This window comes from Phocoena sinus, chromosome 6 (assembly GCF_008692025.1).
Source record: "Phocoena sinus isolate mPhoSin1 chromosome 6, mPhoSin1.pri, whole genome shotgun sequence".
NCBI classification, from domain to species: Eukaryota; Metazoa; Chordata; class Mammalia; order Artiodactyla; family Phocoenidae; genus Phocoena; species Phocoena sinus.
The window spans coordinates 22944980-22967771 of NC_045768.1; the positions used below are offsets into that span (position 1 = coordinate 22944980).

At 41.3% G+C, this 22792-nt stretch overlaps 1 protein-coding gene across 1 annotated transcript in view; it reads left to right on the forward strand.

Moving 5' to 3' along the window:
* The first annotated feature begins 8210 nt into the window (after positions 1-8210).
* Positions 8211-22792, forward strand: part of SVEP1 (sushi, von Willebrand factor type A, EGF and pentraxin domain containing 1) — a 183517-nt gene continuing 168935 nt past the window's right edge. The window contains 1 exon segment of the mRNA XM_032636134.1: positions 8211-8747. Coding sequence (XP_032492025.1) covers positions 8211-8747 — 537 coding nt within the window.

Sequence of the window (22792 nt, forward strand, 5' to 3'; positions counted from 1 at the left end):
TGAGTCCGCCTGCCGATGCAGGGGACACGGGTTCGTGCCCCGGTCCGGGAGGATCCCACATGCTGAGGAGCGGCTGGGCCCGTGAGCCACGGCCGCTGAGCCAGCGCGTCCGGAGCCTGTGCTCCGCAACGGGAGAGGCCACAACAGTGAGAGGCCCACGTACCACAAAAAATAAACAAATAAAAAAACAGAATAAATGAAAACAAATAAAGAAAGGACTCAAGTTTTGGAACTACAAAAAAAATTATTCAAGATAAAAGCATAAATTAATGTATCAAAAAGCAAAGAGTCCAAGTGTTCTGTAAAAGGCACCACAAAATAGATTAAATGTTTGTGAGAGTAATCAAGAGAAAAAAAAGTCAAATTACCAATATATAACATTGGAAAGAAACTAATACCATACATATGGAGGAGAATATAATAATTGACATTGTATGCTACTTAAATCTTTACGTTGATAAATTTTAAGTCTACATTTAAATTAAGGACAATTTCCTAACAGAATTTAAATTGCTAAGACTTTCTTAAGAAGTATAAAAATTTAAATGAACAGATAACCTTGGAAGAGTAATGAAGGAAAATAAAATCACTATTCAAATATAAAGTGATGGTACTAGTTCTAAGTAAGAAGGTGTAAATACATTCCACCCTGTCTAATGACAACTATAAAATCTATAGGGTGCGTGGAGCCACTATTTGAGGACTCAGAAAGTTAACAGTAGCAGGTAGCTTGGGGAAGAAGACCAGAATTTAAAGTACCACTGAACCAGCAGTGAGTTTACCATTTTCTTCCCCTTCTAGGATCCTCTGGGACTCCGTGCAATAGTCTGAAGCCCATAGGTAGGCATAGGTTCAGAAGAGTGGGAAAGAGAGAGTGTATGTGTTTGTTTTTCCTCTCCCTGGTTTTGTACAATATTTCCCAAATCTCAGGCAATGTCTTGGCAGCAGCAGTGATGGCAGAGGCTGCAAAGCAACAGCAGGACCCAAAACTTGGAGGAAGAAGCTTCCTCTCTTATCAGTGGATTTGTAAACTCAGGAGGATGGGGCAGAACCTCACTGTCCTCCTACCATTTGGCCCAAATGCAAAACATAGTCACAGAAGTAAGCAGGAGAGTGAGGCAACTAAAGTCTCAGGTTTTCGGGGCAAAGGACTGAAAAGGGGAACCCCCAGAAAAGTGGAGTGTAATGGGGGAGATCAGGAGGAACAGATGGCTTTGGAGCTTCTGAGCTGCCCATGCAGGCATCTGAGCTCAGTTAGCCGCTGAACTATAAAAGAGAACACCCCCCAGATCCCAGATTGACCGCTGGGGCCTCACACACAGGAAAAATCTTAATAGCGTTCCAAAAACTTTGAAATCTGAAATAACACTGGAGCCAGATCCCGCAGAAGTGCCAGCTCAAAAAAAAAAAAAAAAAATCAATTCTTTCTATAGGACTTAAATAAGACTCAGAATTTCATAACATGATATTCAGAATACTCTGGAAACAATTCAATTTGCCATCCAAAAAAAAAAAAGAAATCACAACTTTTATGGGAAAAGACAATGCCAGCTGACAGATATTGGAATTATATCACAAAGCAGCTATCATACAAATGCTTCAACAAGCAATTATAAACTCCCTTGAACAAATGGAAAAATAGAAATGTTCTTCCAACAAATAGAAGATATAAAGAAGAATCAAATTAAAATTGTAGAACTGAAAAATATAATAACTGAAATTTAAAATTTGCTGAATGGGCTCAATAGTGGACTCAAGATGAGAGAGAAAGAGGACTATCAATCTAGAATTATATATATTATATATATATTATATATATGTACCCACACAATTATATGTGTACACACACACAGACACGAAGTACCGGGTGCTGGATGGGATGCAGAACCACTGGAACTGATACATTTCTATTGTGAATGAGCAATGGTACATGCACCACTCTGAAAAACATTTGTGCAGTTTCTTAAAACATTAAACATACTTTACCATATGATTTAGTAATCCTATCCCTGGGTATTTATTCTAAGTCAATAAAAATTTAACTTCATATAAACACCTGTACACAAACTTAGATGAATTTCAAAGTTCTTTTGCTGAGTGAAAAACGCTAGTCTCAGAAAATTACATACTGTATGATTCCGTTTATATGATTCTTGAAAAGACAAAACTGTAGTGATGGAGAACAGATCAGTGGGTTGCCAGGGATTAGGAGTGAGGGGAGGGTGTAACTGCAAAGGGAGTTTTTTGGAGTGATGGAACTGTTCTGTCGCCTGATTGTGGGTGTGGTTACATGAATCTGTATATGTGTTTGAACTCACGGAACTGTACACCCACAAAAAGTTAATTTTACTGCATGATAATTTAAAAATAAATTCTATAAAGTAGCTATAGTTATAGCTGCCTCCAGATGGGAGTGGTGGTGTCATAATTTGTCAACAGGAAATTATCTTTACTGATCTCTTTGTATTCCACACACTGGTGGGAGAAAGAAAAGAGAAAGATAAAAAGAATATGCCTTTTAAAAACTTTTATCATCATTATTATTTGTTTCTAGCAGAGCAACCTCAAGAATTATGGTGAAAATCACAAATGGAGTTTGGTTCAAGCCTTGACCTTGGATATAATATCTAGAAACATAAATGATGCTGTTTTATTTTTTACAGGTTGAAGATGAGGAAAGGTGAACACATTATGCTGCTGCTTCTAAGTGGACGTGAGGGCTGGTCCTGTCAGTGAATCTAAGAGTCCTTCAATGCGTGTCCTGGAAGAGAGCACCTTTGGAAGGCTGGTTCATAAATTCAAGAACACAGGCAATGTTTTGGGCACACTGTCTTGTGGATGACTGTTTCTGAAGAGGTAAAGGACATGGTCACTGCAGACATAATAGCTCAAAGAGCCTTCTCGAAACTGGGAGTACTTCTCAGTACCACATGAAAAATTCTCAATCCATGTGCCTTTCACCAGTTCAAGATGTTAAGTCCTACAAACTTTAGCTGAGGATAATCCCAATTGTTGTTTGGAAATGTGCTCAAGGAGCTCAGATCTCCTGGCTAAGAATGCCAAAGACTGAGACCAAGCTACTTTTTATGTAAAAGGGGAGGCAAACAGTAGAGGCAATGCTGGGTCAGGAGACAATCAAGACAACCCACACTGAACTTCAGCCACCCAAACACAAGGCAAAGGTGATGGTGTGGTATGACCTGTGGAAAGCACGTGCCTCGGGACCATTTTTCTTTGAAGTAACGTGTCTGAAAAGATGTATTTTATCATGTAACCAGTTAATGCCAGCATATGACAGGCTAGGGGAAGGGTGCCAGGAGTGGTTCCAACAGGCTGGCACACTCACCACCCATTAAGCCAGAAGGTGAGGGACTGGTTGGATAATTTCCAAAACTGGTTTGGCTGACACGGTTGTGTGAAGGAAGCTGCCAGATCTGAACTCCCTTGATTCCTTCCTCTGGGGTTTGTTAAAGGCTCAGGTTTTGTCCACAGAAATCAGAGACCAAAATTATCTGAGGCAGTGCACTGTACATACAAATGCAGGGATGGACACGCATGATGCGTTAATTACCACCTTCACTGCAAGCTTGCGCTGCTAGCAAGGGACAACACGTTAAACACACCATGCATTGAAATGTAATAGCAATAAACCATTTTTATTTCCAGGCTTTATGGCTACCTCATATAGCTTTATTTCTTCACCCATAAAAATGGAGTACCCACTATATTTCAGGATTTATGGCAGGATTAAATGAAATAAGACACATAAAATGATATGTATTTAAAATTTTTTATCTGTATCTAGCGTTATAGCATTTTCTTATGTTTACTGCTTTTTAATTGTTTACAGTGTCCACTGCTAAGACTTTTCCATCATGAACTCCATCTTCAGATACTTCTACTTAAAGAAACAATCCGTGCAGGGGAGAATGTCTTTGTTAAATTCACAACTGATAGTCTTATAAAATACAGTCACAAGGTGGCATCTTCCTACTGTCCCTACTGCCTGTCGCTGTGATTCACTAACACTGTGTCATAGATTTTAAAACAAAACAAGATACTATGCCCAACATGCATGGAAACTGAAACTTTTCCTGCCTCTGCTTCCATTTACTGGACTTGATTCTTGACATCTCAGAAGGACCTTTGCCGGCACCACTCTCTTCTTTCTTCCTCACTTCCCCTTCTATCTCTCCCCCCTACAAATCTGTCCTGTCTTTTTACAGCACCTGCTTTAATGTAGGAAGGTGGTTGCAGTGAAGGGTGGGGTGAAGGTGGGTGTCCTTTACACAAGTCCCATTGGATAGACAGGGATTGAAGTTCAGTTTCTTGTTGATCAGGGTGCAGGTGGTGAGAAAAATATAAGGCATGCCCCATCCCTTACACCACCAACACACGTTTTGTGTTTTTTTTTTCCACGTAAGTCTTTATGTCATGAGATGAATCCGAGGTAGTTTTTTCTCAGTCTGGCTCCATGTTGTCATTTCAGTACCTTTAGGTTGCTTCTGGAACATTTTTCATGGGATGAAAAATGTAGAAAAGAAGAGTTTAATCAAATGTCCACAGCTTCTCAATTACAAACTCCTGCTAGAGTCAACCACTGCTACGTAATTCATCACGGTTATATGTAATGCAGCAGGCATCAGGTGAATTTACTATCCCAAACTAAAGAGCAGAAAGTCCTTGCAGAAATTGATTTATAACTTTCCTATAGGAACCTCCTCAATTTTAGGGCAGACTAAGCTTCCCAGGGTTTTGTCTCCACTTTGCTTTTTGAACTCAACTGTCTTCCCAATTCAGGTGACTCAATATGGTCATTATTTGCTCTGTTCACTAAATATTTCTACTTTCTGCTTTCTAGGACTATGGTAGGATTGTACTTCCCAACCTTTGGAATTGGACATGGCCATGCATCCTTTTTTGGACAATGAAATGAAGCAGAAGTGATGTGTGTCACTTTTGGGGGTAGTGAGTAACTCACTATGTATGTCCTCTTTTCTCTGCCATAGCATTTATGAAAGCATATATTGAGAGGATAGCTTCCATGGCTACAGGTTTGAGTTTATTATACAGGATCCAGTTCAGCTGAATGTAACAGGAAAACTCAATTAAAAAGGGTAGCTAGGCAATCTGAGATGACTGTGGTGGTTTTGCTCTGTGAAGTCTGCAGGAACCCAGGCTCGGTCTAGATTACTACTCAGCTGTTGCTATAATGTGACCGTTATTCTCATGGTCCAAGATGGCTGCTAGAGGTCTGACAGCATATTCATGTTCCAGGCAGAAAATGGAATAAGGGAAGAAAGGAGACAACCAGCAAAAGAAGCAGCTGTCTTTTAAAGAGGTTTTCTCGAAGCTGCCACACAGAACCAGGATTTATATGTCATTACCCAGATTCTAGCATCACGGCCGCATTCATCTGTAAGGGAGGCTGGGATATGTAATCTTTATTTTGGGTACCTTTGTGCCCAGCTAAAACTCAAGAGCTCTATTGCTATTCAAGAAGGGGAGACCAGATATGGTAGGTAGGTGACTAGGAGTCTCCGCCACAGTGAGCATATGACCTAAGTCAGGACAATTATAATGGCCCATCCCCTTCATCTCAGTGCTGGGCTAAGGAATGGGCATATAACCCATGCTTGCTTCAGTGGAGTCTTTCTTTAGGGTCATGGGGGTGGTGGTTTTTCTTGATTTTTTTTTTAACTTGAGCTTAGGGGGAAGAGTCTTTCCTTCTCAGGTCATAAATCCAAAGACAGAAACTTAATCCAACATGCAAAGAGAAGCAGAAGAGAGAGAAAAATGGAAGACTTACGTAGTTCTTGATTTCCTTTTCCAAGGCTTTTTGAGACCAGTCCACCACTACCTTTTGTCCAGTTTAGTTACTGAGCAAAGCAATCCCTTCTTGTTTACAGCAAGGAGAAGTTGGGTGCCTATTGCTTGCAACCAGAAAGTCCTAAAGCAATCGTCTACATCCCTGGGTTTCTTTGGGAGCATATGAGCAAATACACATAGTAGCTGCACAGTGCCTGGCACATAAGGGTCCTAAAATGTTAGCTCTTAATGATGTATTCGAAATAACACCGAGTAGATGAAATTTGGACAGACTTTCTCTTTTTTTAAAGTCTCAGCTCAAATGAGGTCTTGCTTATTCCCGGGGAAGATCGAGAACTTTCTCTTCTTGCTCTCTCCAGCCTTGCAATCATTCTACTGCTCTGTAATTGTTTGCAAGTCTGTGTTCTCTTCTGATATCCTTTGAACTTCTGGAAGGCTGGAACTGAGTCTTATTCAGCTTTAAATCCGCAGTATCTAATATTCTAGCACGGTACATGGTCAAATAGAAAAATCCTAGAAAAATGAGGATTTGAAGAGTATTTATGGTTAAATGTGGCAATAATAGCAACCAGCATTTGTAGAGTACATGCTATAGTCTAAGCACTAGCCTAAGAACTTTGCTTTTATGATTATATCCTCACAGTAACCTTTAATATGCTATTATTATTACTCCATTTTACAGATGAGCAAACTAATGTCAAGGTCATACCACTACTGAATGGCAGAGCCAAGACTTCATCCTGGGCAAACGGACTCCAAGAGCCCTAACATTTCAACCAATATACTGTGAAGGTATTTCATTAAATATAGATGGAATTAAATCATCTAATATTAGAGACAAAGGAAACTCTGAGATCATTGAATTCCATCATGAAACAGATGTGGAAATTGAAGCCAAGAGTTGGAAGTGTCTTGGTTCAGAGGATTTATATAACTGCAGAGGCATATCTACACAGGGCTTCTGACTCCTAGCTAGAATCATTTTTACAAAGTTTACTCCACCTCTTATGCAAAGTTTACTCCTTCTTTGCACTTGCACCATCCCTTTCGGGGTTTTGTTTTGGAAAAACTACCCCCAGGTGGCAACTTGTGTTTCAAAGTAGCTATGTGTCAGGTACCATTCAAAGCCAAGGAAATAGCCCTCTGTGGGTCTCACCTGTTGAAACAGACCACCGGGCACATGAAAGAGGACTGGGGAAAAGGGACCCTTGCTCATCATCAGATTTCAGCTCAAACTTTATGTCCTCCGCAAAGGCTTCCCTGGTCTTCTAAGGTCAAATCTATCTGCCTAAGATCTCCTTCATAGCCTTAGCATGGTCAGCTGTAATTATATACGTTATTTGTGAAATATCTGGTTAATGGTCACATCACTTGTTACCGTATAAGTTCCTCGGGGACAAGATCTATGTCAATTTGTGTTCCTCCTTATATTCCAGGTGTCCTGGCACACAATAGGTGTTCAAAACTATTTGTTGAATGAATGAAGGAGTGACCAAGTGGACGAATAAATAAACGCATGAATGCAGCACCATGACAAATCATCCCTATGGGCTGCATAGGGGTAGATGCAACCCCTATATGGTGTGATCTGAGGCGACCCTCAAGAGGACACACTCACACAACCAGAAAGCCCCACCAGGAAAGTCAAATAAACATCCACTTGGTGAGGGCTTTGAGGAACCGGAGAGGGAAAGAGAGACACAAAAGGTGAGCAAGCAATTTTCAAAGGATGCTTTCAACTCCCTGGCCAGTCCGTGTGTGTTTCCTCTACGAAGTGTTTCCAATTACTGTGGCACTCTCGGTATCTGGATCCATCTCCAGTGAATTCCTCTGCAGCTCCTGCCAGACATATGGGATCAATCAGGGCTTCGGCGCTGGTGCGCTTGCTGCGGGAATGTTGACAGCCTGACAGACGCGGGGTTCTGGTGTCATGGAATCTCCGAGAGTCTTTGGCTTGAACTCGGGAGGAGGATGAGAAGGGGGAGGAGAGAGATAGAGGCAGAGATAGAGGAAGGAGAGGGGAGAGGGAGAGACAGAGATAGGAGGGAGAGAAGGAGGGAAGCGGGAGATTTTTCTTGACTGCCCCCTTTCCTTCAAACATTTTATAGGCTTCAGGGAGAGCGAGGAGGAGGAGAGAGGGGAGAGAAAAGACGAGAGCGAGAGGGGTAGCGAGCGCGCGCCGTTCCATCCCTTGTCCCCGGGCGGCCGGAGGAGGTTGGACTGTGTCCCCAGTGTCAGATGAGAGGGCGCTGAAGCTCGCGGCCGCCGACCCGTGCCCCGAGCCCCGCGCCGCGCACGCCCCTCGGCGAGCCGGGCGGCTGAGCATCTCTCCGCGCCGGGCCGACGCCTGCGCCCCGGGCGGCCGCTCCATCTCCAGCGCAATGTGGGCGCGCCTGGCCTTTTGTTGCTGGGGTCTGGCGCTCGTTTCGGGCTGGGCGACCTTTCAGCAGCTGTCCCCGTCGCGCAATTTCAGCTTCCGCCTCTTCCCCGAGGCCGCGCCCGAGACCCCGGGGCGGCTGCCCGCTCCGCCCGCGCCCGGCGAGGACGCGGCGGCGGAGGAGAGCAAAGTGGAGCGGCTGGGCCAGGCTTTCCGGCGACGCGTGCGGCGGCTGCGGGAGCTCAGCGAGCGCCTGGAGCTCGTCTTCCTGGTGGACGAGTCGTCCAGCGTGGGCCAAGCCAACTTCCTCAGCGAGCTCAAGTTCGTCCGTAAGCTGCTGTCCGACTTCCCCGTGGTGCCCACGGCCACGCGCGTGGCCATCGTGACCTTCTCGTCCAAGAACAACGTGGTGCCGCGCGTCGATTACATCTCCTCCCGCCGCGCGCACCAGCACAAGTGCGCGCTGCTCAGCCGCGAGATCCCGGCCATCACCTACCGCGGTGGCGGCACCTACACCAAGGGCGCCTTCCAGCAAGCCGCGGTAAGGTGCCCGCCCCTCCCGGCCCGGCCCCGGCCCCAGCCCCAGCCCGCGCCCCGGCCCTGCCCACCCACCGCTGCCTCTCCGGCTCGAAGCCGGGCTCAGCCTAGGGCAAGCCACAGCACCCTGAGTCAAGCGTCCCCATCCCCAAAGTCAGAATCATACCTACCCTTCTATTGTTGGTGGGTGGGGTCCCTTGGGATGATGGATTTTAAAGGTTTAGGAAGATGTCAGGCTCCTTATTAAGTGGTCTTTGAGGACCCTCTTAGGAAGAGGTCCTTGAGATGCCCTTCACAATTCACGCTCGTAGGGATAAACTGTGGCCAAACTGGAACAGGTGAGTATGTTTTATGAAGTGTCTCTAAAGGTAAGAGGTGAAGTGACCTGAACATTTCCCCAATTCTCTGGTACGTGATTTTATGCTTTCAATATGAATTTCGTTGCTCTGAGTCCTTTACAAGATTTTTAGCACCTGGAAGAGGAAGTCAGTTTAAGATGCTGGACTTTTACTTTTCTAAAATTTAACTTTTTCTGATTACAACGTGACACATATTCAGTTGAAGAAAATTTGGAGCATATAGAAATGACAGACACATGATAGCATGCCAATTTTTGTGAAATGAATGAAATCAGAGGAGGAAAAGGGGGGTGGGGGAAGGAAGCCTCTAATCCCATCACCGTTATAAAGCCACTCTTTACATGTTGTTGAACATTTGCCCAGTATGCACATCTGCACATACTTTAAACCAAACTGGTGTCTTGCTCTTTTGTAGCCTACATTTTTCATTTGTTATATCATGAAATGATCTATATCATTATATATGTAATATAATATAGTTATTATATACCTACCTAAGTCACATACTAGTCTAATGGGTGCATGTACTATGATCTATTTTACCTGTCACCAGTTGTTGGACACTTAGGTTTTTATTGTCATGGTAAACACAAATATCTATGGACCCCTTCCATTACTTCTGTAGGAAGAATTTCTGTAAAGTTGCTGAATTAAAGATACGGACATTTGTAAACTACTTGATACATATTTCCAGTTCTCCCTTGGAGGCTTGTATAGATTTACATTCCTACCAGCAGAGTTATCACAGCAGTAAGTTTGCCACATGGTCACCAATAACATGTGCTCATATTTTTAATGTCTTTGCCAATTTGGTAGGTGAATAGAGGTATCATTTTAGCAAATTCAATTGTTTTAGTTTTACTGGGGAATGAACATTTTCTGATACATTTACTGGGCATTTGTATTTTTCCTTTGATAATTACCTGGTCATAATTTTTGCCCATTTTGCAATTATGGTACATGTTTATTAGTTTATTTTAATGATTTGTAAAAGCTCTTTACATAGTAAGACTGGTAACTCTTTTTTATACATGCTGCAAATATTTCTCCAGTTCACTGCCTTTTACTTTTCTTTATCACAGTGTTGTTAGATGGATGATTTAAATTTGTATATAGCCAAATCCATCAAACTTTGTCTTTAAGATCCTACATTTGCTTATGTTCTTAGAATGGCTTTCTCATTTCCCAAATGAGAAATATTTTCCCATCTAACAGTTTAATCTGTCAGGAGCTCGTTTTAATGTATGGTACGACAAAGATGTCTAACTTTATTTTTTAATAACTAGTTAACCAATCGTCCCAGCATCATTTGTTTACTAGCCATTCATCCTTTTCCAATTTAATTGAATGCCACTTTTATCATACACTAAAAGCTTATGGGTATTTGATCTCCTCCTGGCTTTCTATGAATTTTTTATTATCCTAGATGATAGGATAGTCTATCCTATTATCTATTATTTTTAAGCTTTCAAAAAGTGATTTAATTATTATAACCTTACAATATATTTAAATATCTGGTAGTGCACATTCTCCTTTTTCTTATCTTTTCTCTTTAAATCAGTTCTTATATATTTATTACTTAATATGAATTTTTAATTCACTTTCACATATTCCAAATGAAACCAGCCAGGATTTTGATTTCAATATAGAAAATATAGAATTAAATTGGGGATTATTTACATTTTATAATAATAGTCCTTCCAAGTCAAAAATATGGTATGTCCATTTATAACCAGCTCTTTTTGTATCCTTCAGTAAAGTCATAGATTTCTAGTAATTAAGGCCTGCATATATTTTTCAAATTTAGACCTAAATGTATTCTATTCAATACTGCTATCATGAATAGCATCTTTTCAAATTAAATTTCAAACAATTATTCCTCTTTTACTTTTTAAAAATTTTAAAAATTTTATTGAAGTATAGTCAATTTACAGTGTTGTGTTCATTTCTGCTGTACAGCAAAGTGACTTAGTTATACATATATATCCTTTTTCATATTTTTTGCATTATGGTTTATCACAAGATAGTGAATATAGTTCCCTGTGCTATACAGTAGGACCTTGTTGTTTATCCATCCTATATATACTAGTTTGCATTTGCTAATTGCAAACTCCCAATCCTGCCCTTCCCCACTCCCCCTCCCCCTTGGCAACCGCAGTCTGTTCTCTATGTCTGTGAGACTGTTTCTGTTTCATAGATATGTTCATTTGTGTCGTATTTTAGATTCCACATATAAGTGACGTCACACGGTATTTGTCTTTCTCTTTCTGACTTACTTCGCTTAGTATGATAATCTCTAGGTCCATCCATGTTGCTGCAAATGGCATTATTTCATTCTTTTATATGGCTGAGTAATATTCCATCTATTTAGGTCTTATTCCCGGATGTTTCGATTGGGTTGTTTGTTTTTTTGTTATTGAGTAGTATGAGCTGTTAGACAATTATTCTTGATGTAGAGAAACGTTGATTTTTTTAAACATGACTTCTGTATCTGAATTCTTGTCAAAGTCTCTTTTATTTGTTTTCTAAGAATACGTTTTATTTCACTGATAGTGTTTATTGTAGAAGATAAAATAATCAGAAAATTTTTCTGTAAATACACTAATATTTTGGTACATATCCTTCTTTTTGCAGTTGTCAAGGTAGTAGGTATGTTTTCATACGTGTACATATATCATACATAAATAATGTTTACTCAAAAAAGGATTGTATTGTATGTTCTCTTTTTTAACTTGACTTTTCCATCATATTTTGCAGTCTTCTTTTCATAATAAGAAACACACTTCTACTTTATCATTTTTCAGGGTCACACAGTATTCCATTACAGGATGTGCTTTTATTTTTATCATGTAATTACCTATTGTATATTTAGGCTGTTACAAACAATACTATCATATTTCTAATAATTTCCCTAATACAAATATCTGAAGTGGTAGGTATTATTCCTTCAAAGAGGATGCCTATTTTTTAAGGCCTTTGATACGTGTGCCAAGTGGCTCTGTAGAAAATGGGTACCAAATTGCACTCCTACATGTAGTGCCTGGGTCCGTATATAGGACACAGCCAACACAGGTTAGTATCATTTGAACATGACACCCCTAATTTATATGTGAAAAGTAGAATCCCTTTTTTTTTTTTTTTTTTTTTTGCTGCGTTGGGTCTTTGTTGCTGCGTGTGAGCTTTTCTGTAGTTGCGGTGAGCAGGGGCTACTCTTCATTGCTGTGCGTGGGCTTCTTATTGCAGTGGCTTCTCTTGTTGCAGAGCATGGGCTCTAGGCACGCGGGCTTCAGTAGTTGTGTCACACGGGCTCAGTAGTTGTGGCTCGTGGGCTCCAGAGTGCAGGCTCAGTAGTTGTGGCACAGGGGCTTAGTTGCTCTGCAGCATGTGGGATCTTCCTAGACCAGGATCGAACCTGTGTCCCCTGCACTGGCAGGAGGATTCTTAACCACTGTGCCACCAGAGAAGTCCCTAGAATCCCATTTTATATTGTTTTTCCTCATTAGTGAGGCTGAACACTTTTTTCATGTACTGTTGGCCATATATAGCTCTGTTTTTTGAATACCTCTTAAAATATTTTGGGATTATTATCCATCTTTCATTTGAGGGTGCTTCTTTTTCTTAGTGATTTGTAAATGCATTTTAAATCTTAATGATATTAACCCTCCTGCTGCCAAGTCTGCGGCAAGTATTTTTTCTCTGTGTTTCACTTGCCTTTGAATTTTGTTTATGATGCTAGCATCTACCATTTTATCAATCTGTTGAATCTACTTTTAATTTGTGCTTTTTTTTCCCTTTCCTATGAAGTTTGAAAGGCTTTTGCCTTTAAGAGACAAAAGAACTCCCTAAAGATGTCCTCTCTTGATTGAAGTAGTTACGCCAGGCGGGGTTCAGTTTTGTAGACTCAGTCCTCTGTTGGCCTCCACTCCGAGTTCTCATGAGGTCCCAAAGGCTGGCCTTATTCCTCATGTCACTGCCCACTCCATCAGGGAAGAACCCCTCTGCATCAGGGAAAAACTTGCCATAGACCAGCTCCTCTGTTTGGCTTGGCCAGGTCTGCCCAGGGCCTCTCAGTACTGTTGATCCAAATCAGTTCAATGGGTAATGAGTTGAGTATGAACTGCTTTCCTCAAGACCTGCTCTGTCTTCAGCTTTCTCCTTCCAAATACTACATCCTGTCTTGGAAAGTGGAATTGCCAATAGGGGTCCCAGTGCCTTTCTTCAGTCTGGATCCGTTTGTAATCTAACAAGCAGAAATTTCTCAAAAGTTTGTTTTAACTGAACTTTCCCTTGACTTTATTTTCCTTTTCTCATTTTGGTTGGGTCACGAGAAGGTACAGCAGAGGGTCAGCTGGACTCAGTTCCTGTCTAACCTGGAAACCTACATGTCTTTATTGTAACATTGCCAAGCCTCTGAAGAGTATGCTTAGGTATAATTAGAATATGATATTTATGGAGAAAATTGATAGAAGATGACTGGTGTTTAGAAATGGTATTAGTAGAAGTTTGAATGTGAATTTTGGCAAAGAGATCAAGCAAGCCTGTTTTATCACAGGATTAGTTTGAAAACGATAAACTGTGTGGTTCTGTTTGGAAATTTAGACATTTCTTCAGGGAGATGAAACAGTTCATCAGATTCCCATGTGTGCATAGAATGGTAATATTGGAACTGATTGTGATCCGGCCTTTACGTGAAATTGAAAATCATAGGGACATTTTTGAGGTTATTCATTATTTTCCCCAGAAAAATGAGTTTTTCAAACCTTTTCCATTTGACACTGAATGACCGCACAGCTGTCCACAGCCACAAACACAGGCAGACAAATATGCAAACACATAGATACACACTTGCAAGTACATGGCTACCCCTCCCAATTCAGACATCTTCTCCTCTTATGTAAAATTTCAAGATAGAGAATTTCCTTTACCAACATGAAATTTGCTGTTATCTCTCAGCACATATGATTGACTAAACAAAAAGGGTAACAGTATTGCTTCATTTTTTATAGGGTGTCAGAATTGTACCACTTGATGGGGGGAGTATATGCACAGATACACTTTATTTGAATGGATGAACTTCAGTGTAGATGTTTTCTTTTGGGGCACCATCCCCGACTGTCATCAAAGAGTATAGGGCAAAAGCAGTGAAATCTGTAGTTAGTACCGTTCCCTCCAGAGACACAATCAATAGATTGGGGGAAAGATTTAGCACCTTGAACTTAATTACATGAAAGCCTTTGACAAAACAAACGAAAAGCTCTTCAGCTTTTCCTTTCCAAGAGATGACTGTTTCACAGTGACCTTTCTTTTGGGTTTTCTCCCTGACATGTATTTATAAATTGCCTTTCCTAAAGTGCATATTTTGGACTGGCCCCTCTATGAAAGCAAAACTCTTCAACTCCTAAGCATTTCACATAATAAAGTCAGAGCCCCTCATCCCACTTCACTTTTGCTAAATAGCTCTTACACAAACATAGCATGAAGCTTCCGTTGGAAAAAACTGCTGCTTTCTTTATTGTTCCAGAGTTCCAGAAATATGATCTGATGGTGGGGAACGTGGTGCCTTGCCAAAAATCTGAGCTTTAGGTGTGGCCCGAAGACTGGGAATAGACAGGCGGAGACTCTTCCTAACTTCCAGGGAAGGGCATCATCATTATGTATCCACGCTGCTACATGTTCACACCTTTACCTTTTAAGTGTTCTGATAAAACCTGGAGTTGTGTGAGATGCCACCAGATTAAAACCCTGATGAATAAAATTAAGGCTATTTTATTTGTATACAATGAACCAATAATAGCCTATGAAGCAGTCTTTCTGATGGCCCAGATGCTGAAGGAATAAGCAAAGTTTGGGTTCTCCTTCCCTATTGGAAGAGGTAGAGGGGAGTCATACAATCTGCAGTGGATTCAGCTGTTCCAAACTCAGAGCATGATTTAGATGTCAAGAATTACTCACCGTTGAAGGAGCTAAGTTCTTTTTCGATGCTGGAAAGATGATCTTGCTAAATACACCTCTGGAAGTGTTCTCTCTTTTGTGCTCCTTAAGCTTTAAAACAATTCTCCTGTTGCCTTGGTCTTCTGTAGGAACTTCTTTTGTAACCCCATCTGTACTTTAGAAGTGTGAATGAGGAATGAAGGAATGAATGAATCCTCAGTGCATAAGATAGATCCAGACCTCTCGTATATTTCCCAGGCAAAGATGGTACTGAAATTTATTTGGAGAGAGAGCAAATAATTGTCAAATATTGAATTCTAATTTCTTCTTAGTCTGGTATCTGTGTGTTTTATTTATTAGTTTTGTTATGCCCAGCATATAGGACACTGTGATGTGTATTAAGAGAGTGCACGTATGCTACTGTTAAAGACACTTATCACTATTGGCTGCCAGTATTATATGGTGTTTGGTTGGAACGCATCATGAGGGCACTTGGTCAAAGACTGAATGCTTAAACACAGAGGAAGGGCAGACTGCTCTGTCCTACTTCACTTCTGTGGTCAGAGGATAGGAAAGCCTTCCCCAGTGTCCTCTTGGTACAATGTGCTAGAGAGGATTTCTCTTACCAGTGACCATGAAGTAGAATTATTAAATGTATTCATTCTTGTCCAGATACACCTTTAATTTGTAAAGTGATCTGTAATTTATGAAGCGCTTTCATGTTATGATTTTACAGTATCAGTTTTACAGAAAAGGCCTGGATACTAGGAGAGGTTAGGTAACTGAATGGTACTCACAGGGCTGAGTAAATGCCGAAGGTAGAGTCAATCCAGTGTCCGATGTGTCATCTGGTCTTTCTCCTCCCCACCACCCCTCACCCCACCCACATCTTACGTATTACCTCCATTTGTTGAGTTGTATCAAAAGCCAGGGAGAAGAAGGAAATCCCATCTCCAGAGCTTCTAAAGTGTTACATAAGATATAATGCCAATTTAACCCAGAAGACAAAAACCATGGCTTTAAGGCCATAGTCATTCTATGGGTGCTTTTCAATTGGCCCTTAATGTGTGTGATATATATATGGCCTATTTGTGTGTGTGCAGGTGCATATATATGTGTGTGTGTGTGTGTGTGTGTGTGTGTGTGTATTTGTATATTTTAAAATACATATGTATATTTAATGTATGTTTTAATTTTGGCAAGCATTTTAAAATCAGGAGATAGCATTTTTTAAAAATCTGAGTTTGGGGCTTACTCTTTTTTTTTTTTTTAACATCTTTATTGGAGTGTAATTGCTTTACAGTGGTGTGCCAGTTTCTACCCTACAACAAAGTGAATCAGCTATACATATACATATATCCCCATATCTCCTCCCTCTTGCATCTTCCTCCCACCCTTCCTATCCCACCCCTCTAGGTGGTCTAGAGAGACCGAGCTGATCTCTCTGTGCTTTGTGGCTGCTTCCCACTAGCTATCTATTTTACCATTTGGTAGTGTGTATATGTCCATGTGGGGCTTACTCTTGACAGATTGGGGTGTGTAACAGTTCTGGGTGTGATTTCTCTCCTCAGCATCCCCACCTGGCACTTAGAATTCCATTTTGTGATCTTTGATTGTGTTCCACACTCTAACAGGGACCAATCACTGGCAGAGCCTGAGATGGTATAATCCCTTCTAGTTTGTCCTCTGAGCTTCCTTTTTAACCCAATATTAGCTGAGATTAAATTTAGCTGGGTGTAGTAGAAAAATCTAAAGTACCACTAGCTTAAACATGATAAACAGTTGTGTCTCTCTCAAATTAAGTCTTGAGTAGAAAAGTCAGAGCTAATATGGCAGCTGTCTGATGTCTTCAGGGACCCAGAGTCCTCTCTTTCAGACCTCTCTTCTATCATCTTCAGGTCACCTCATGGTCCAAGATAGCTGTTGGAGCTCCTACCATCAGGGGCTCATTCCAGGAGGCAAGAAAGGATAAAGACAGTCATATTGCTATTTAAGAAGACTCTGTAGCAATTCACACAATACTTCCACGTAGATCTCACTGAGCGGGACTTTGTCTCAATCCCATCCTTAGCTTTACAGAGTTTTGTTACTGAAGAGGAAGGAGAGTGTGGATACTGAGGAAGTGATGAGTGGTCTTTACCAAACCAGTGTGTCAAGAAGAGTGTATGTCTAACCAGAGAAATATCTGGAAATCCCATTTCATTTCTTCCTCAAATGGCCCAGCTCAAGATGGAAGAGTCAGGCCTTGCCTAACTAAAAAATACCTTTGTCCTTGTGCTAGATCATGCTTTTTGTTTTAGAAAAACTATCGAAGTTCCTGAGCAATCTATTTAAATTTTGGCAACAGAAACTTCCTATGTTAGTTTCCTAGAAGCTTCTAAATAATATGGCATTCACTCCCAAATAAAAGATTATACTGAGAGAGATGGGGGGAAAAAATGCATCCCACAAAATAAAATCAATATTTTGTTGTCAGTTAGTAAATCCAAATGAACCTTTCTCAGGAAAACATGGTTCTTCTTTGGCTTTTCGGAGGAAGCTGTCAGGTTAAGAGACTTCTACATTAAAAGGAATTTCCTGTTCTGTATTATCTCTGCCTTTCCCGTAGGTTTTTAACACTATTCTCTAAATCTCCCCCGGCCACATGAAGAATGTATTTCTGGCATAGCATCTGCTTACATACAGTAACCTGCTTTGGTTTGGAGGCCAAGTGTGGATAGGCAACATTCTGTGAGATGTTGTAGCCCATGAATGTTGTTACAGCACTTCATTTGACATGAATGATAGTGAGAAGGAACTGAAATACGCAGTGCGTTAGTAGGTGCATTTTCTTATCAATCTTGATGAAAAGATTTTTTAAATATTCATCTTCTTTGCTGTCTGCCTTTGTCGTTAGGTCATTCAACCAGTTGCGTTTTATTTGTGTAAAGTGTCAAGCAATAACAATGTTTCAACTTCAGAGCATTCTTTCTTTCCTAGTTGCAGTGAACCTGAGAACTATAAACTTGAGAGCTGAGTCTAGTTGCTGCATATGTTGAAACAGTGATGGCTACCTTGTTTTGTGTGAATAGGTGTCATTCAAAATTAAGGACAAAACTTCCTACAAGAGTAATGGAGAAAAAAATTTTTAAGTTCTTAGCAGGGCTTATTACAAGACTGAATCATTTACAGAGTAAAATTAGTTTACTTAGTAAATTTACTTAGTCATTTACTAAGTAGAGTCCAAGTTGGATATTTTTCCAGTTGTAAGTTATCGCTAGAGTGTATAAAATATATTCTGAGGTACGTGAGTTCGATGTACTATTTTCTTAATTCCCTCTGAAACGCTCCTGGTAGCTGTCATTGTTGAATGCCCATCCTACTGCACCTCGTTATAGGATATACTGGGTGCTAATGTAAAGTATAGTTTTATAAAACTTCAAAGGTGATATTTAAAATGTATATATGTGTATATGGTTAAAATACATACACTTCTAATTTTCTCAGATATGAACTCTCTCAAATTTCCACTAGTTCCACCTCTAAACTTGTGTGCATCTGTATTTAACCATACTTCCTCACCTTTGTTAGAGTAATGGTCTCTTCCCTCAGCCAAGGAAGACCTTCTACTGAATATTTCTCCTTCTTTCTTCTATCTTCAAGGTCTTCCTCTTAATAGCCTCCTTTCTCGTAATGTAGAGCATTCACAATACATCTGTGTATTTAAAATTGGTAGCATGTTTCCAGAGCAATATGGTAAATTGTCAGTATGTTTGCAGTCTTAAAAGTATAAATCGTAAAACTAAATTACCCACCAAGGAGCTTCTCGTAAGAAATAATTCAAGAAACACACAAAGATTCCTGTAAAAGGATGTTCATCCCAGCATTCCTTGGAATAGGACTTTAGAAACAATTTGGCTATGGTTTGGGAGGGCTTAATAAATGACACCTTTCTTCACCTCTCCTGAGTTCTAAATCAGTTGAATTATAATACAACAGAGAAGTCAGGTGGAGAATCAAGCCTGCCCGCATCTCCTGCCTAATGCAGGCTTAGGTGCACAGCAACCTAATACTGAATCTCTAAATTAGATTGGCTTGCATCCCCTGGAACAGGCAGTGCTGGGCACATGGAGCCTACCTCTATAAACTACAGACTGGCAGCCCAAGACCAAAGAAAAGGGGAGAGGGAGGAGATGAGGAAGCCTTCCTCCCCAGGGGCAGGGTGAGAATGGGGGTGTCAGGGGACCAGAGGGTAACTCTGATGGCTGACACTCCACCCAGAAACTAGAGGCAGCGACAACCAACTTCCAAGGTTAACAGAATAAAAACACATCCACAGTGAAATGTATTCAGTAAAATCAGGTCTTTAAAGATTATTTAATGACATCGTAGATTGGCCAAATATCATATGAAATGAGCCAAAACTCTGTGTGTGTTTACCATCACTGTATAAAACTGTATATATAAAAGTCCAATTTCATAAAATTATGCACTCAGGAAAACAACTGGGAAGAAAAATGTCAAAATATTAACAGTAGTTATCTATAGGCAGTATATTTACCTGTTTAAATAAATCCATTTCTTCTGCTTTTGAAAAACTATTTATAACAAACGTGTATTACTTACTAGGAAGTGAAATATCATTGCTCACCTGGGTACAGATGATTGAAGACATGCCTTTGGGGCATCTGGAGACATAGCCTGAAGCGGTCGGTCTCAAGTATAAAATCCTTCTGAATCTCAGCTTTTATCTAAATTGTCATGTGAACTTTGTATACTATCCCACAGAACAGCTCTGCTTTAAGAAATAAAATAATGCTTTAGCTGATGATCAGGAAATCGAAGTGAAACAATTCCAATCTTTTTTTTTTCCCGAATGCCAAATACTGTTGTACGGAGTCCATCAGGACTGGAGAATTGTCCTGGGTTGAAAGCACCGACCCTACAGATCCTGTTATGCCCTCCAGCTGTCCCTTTCCTCCCTCCTAGTGTCACCTTGCGTCTTCAGGATCCAAACTCACATAAAAATCTGCACGTAGATGACGGTGGTTGTTTCACCACTTGGCAAGCTCCCTGTGGGTATTCACTCAGGACAGGAGCCCTGATGGCTGGCCACAGTGTGACACAGAGTAGAGCATTGAGGCTGCAGATGGTGGAAACAACTGACTCCATCACCTTGCTGAGAGGCTAGGGAACGTGGCCTTCCTTTGGCTTGTCGCACCTGGAGGAGGGATGCTGACCCACTGCCCTGTCAATCCCTCTTACTCTCACTGATCAAAGACATTCTCATAGCAGAAAGGTATTCTCTGACCCATTCATATCATCACACGTAAATGAAAAAATTGCCTCAAAGGACCCATTTTCCACAATCCTTTCTTCTCTAGCGCTCAAGGTTCATTTTGTTTTGTGTGTGTGATTATTGTCCTGGGCGGAAACAGGCAGCCTATTTGCCTGCTGCTGTTGGTGGAGAGGGCTCAGGCACAGTCAGCTGTGTTGTTTGATAGTGTATTTTGATAATGGTACCTCTGTCGACTTGGCTCACTCATTTTGACCTACACCAATCAAGTCGTATCTGCAAATAAGGCCTCATTGTCTTGATCCTATTTTATAGGCGTTAACTTTCCAGATGAATTTGCAGTGGACTTAGAAAGAAGTTAAGCAATTTTTATTTGCTTGTTTGTGTTTTTCACAGTACTGTTTCTAGCCAAGACTTCTCTCTTTTTAGTCACAATTTCCTTCAGAATATGCATGCTTGGCTTTTAAATGTTGCTCCCAAAGTGGTGATTTTGTAGCTAATCGGTAGTAAAAATCTGCATTTTAAGTACTCGTCGGCAGCAGGGCGTGATGTAGGACTTTCACTGTGGTCTCAGATTTGGCACTGGGACCTGTGGCTTAAACTAATGAGCGCTGAATATTCCACATTTTAAAGAGCGCCACCAACAACTTTGATGCGTTCCCTCAGAGGAAATGGATGGATGCTGTGCAGAGCAGGCCCTACACGATCAGCCATTTCCCTCAGCCCCCGCCTAGCACCCTGCTCTAGTTTATACCGTCAGAGGGCGGAGAAGCGAGGGCAAAACTGAGACCCAGAAACAGAGCAGGCATTGGGGATCTTTGCCTTTGGGGAGGGCAGAGTTCCTACTGGAACGCTGATCTCTCCTGGCCCTCATAGAGGACTTTTCCCCTTCCAGCAGCTAAGTGAAGGGGAGACCAGCATTCTCTGTACTGGTTGGAGATTTACTTGGGCAGAAGCCTTGATTTGCTCCTGTGCTGCAAGCCAGAGCCAGAGCCAGTGTCTCCGTTTGGGTTCTGCCTGAAGCGGAACTGAGATGAGGGTTCGAGCGCAAGTAGCTTGTTTGGGAGGTAAACAAACCTAGCAAACATTGCTGGGAGAGTCAGGATGTGAGACAGGAAGGGAACCAACAATTACAGGAAAGGTAATTTCTACTTAATCCCCGTAGGAGCCGGGGTGGAATTCAAGCCTTTGAGTGAACACAGCAGAGAGGGATCTGGGGGCATTTATAGACCTGCTCTCATCAGTCACTGTTGAGGGCCTCTCTCTGGAGAGCATTAATTCTCTGCCGCTCTCACCTCCCCTGCAAGTGAATAGAGCGGTCTCCAAAGGAAGCCCTCAGACAAAGAGATACAGATGCTGGGATATGGGACGGGGCGTTATTGACAGGGTCGGATGTTGCAGGCAGAAAGAGGCCTCAGAGGAACAGCCTGCCCTGCCAACGTTTGGCAAAGCAAGAGTGCGTGACTTTTCCATAGGGGAAGGAGAACAAGGAAAATAACTGGGCTTGCGTCACTTTATTGCCTGCTAAGCAGACAACTGGCATACGGAGAAGTTACTGGGTGTACTACCGGAAGTGGGATCTGAACATGGGCCAGAGATTGTTAGTCCACAAACACAGGTAGTACCAATGACTTTTTCCCTGTCACCTTTCACTTTTTCCTCTTTTGACATTTCCTGTTTCTCCTGTGGTTTCAAGGTATGAGGCCCAGTGTCGGAACCTAGGAGGCAGAGGTAGCTGAAGTCCCAGCAGTACAGTTCTTTTCAGAAATTTTGCAGAGTAATCTGTGTTCACCTATTTGATATTTTCCCAAATGTGGGGAAATACTGGAGGGAGTTATCTAATTAGATTGGGAAATTACAGGGAAGCATGGTACATAGTCTTTTGTAGCACTTGTTGTCTGGGTGATGTCTGTCTACCCTCTGCTTGTTAAGGACAGAGACCACATCTTATTTGACTTTATGTCTCCTGTAGGACCTAGAAAATGATATTTATGATAACCTTAGTATTCAGTATTTTTAACTTTAGTATAGCAAAGATAGTATTGTACTTCTGTGATTTCTAACTAAAACAAGGATGGCTGTGACGTCTTCTTAAAGGAATATCCAGTGGATGCTTGGCTTCTTAAATGATAGGTTATAATAATTTTAGCAAATTCACCCTTTAGACCACTTTCCCAGGGGAGAAATATAAAGTGCTAAGTAGCATCTTAGGCGTGAATTCTTACCTTTTTTCCCTAAAAATCTGGTCCAGGAGGCAAACCCTACAGCACCTCCAGAAGAGAACATCCAATGAGTTCAAAAGAGAACGTGCAGGCATCTCTTCTGTCTTCTCTCCACATCACTGTCAGCACTGCCCTTTAACCACTTCTCTAATGGCATCCTCATAACAGGACAGGTTCAAGTGGTTCTTTTTCTGTTCCTCTACCTGGGGCATCATCTCCCCCTTCTCGGCTCAGGTGGAGTTGTATGGGTTTTGGTTATAGA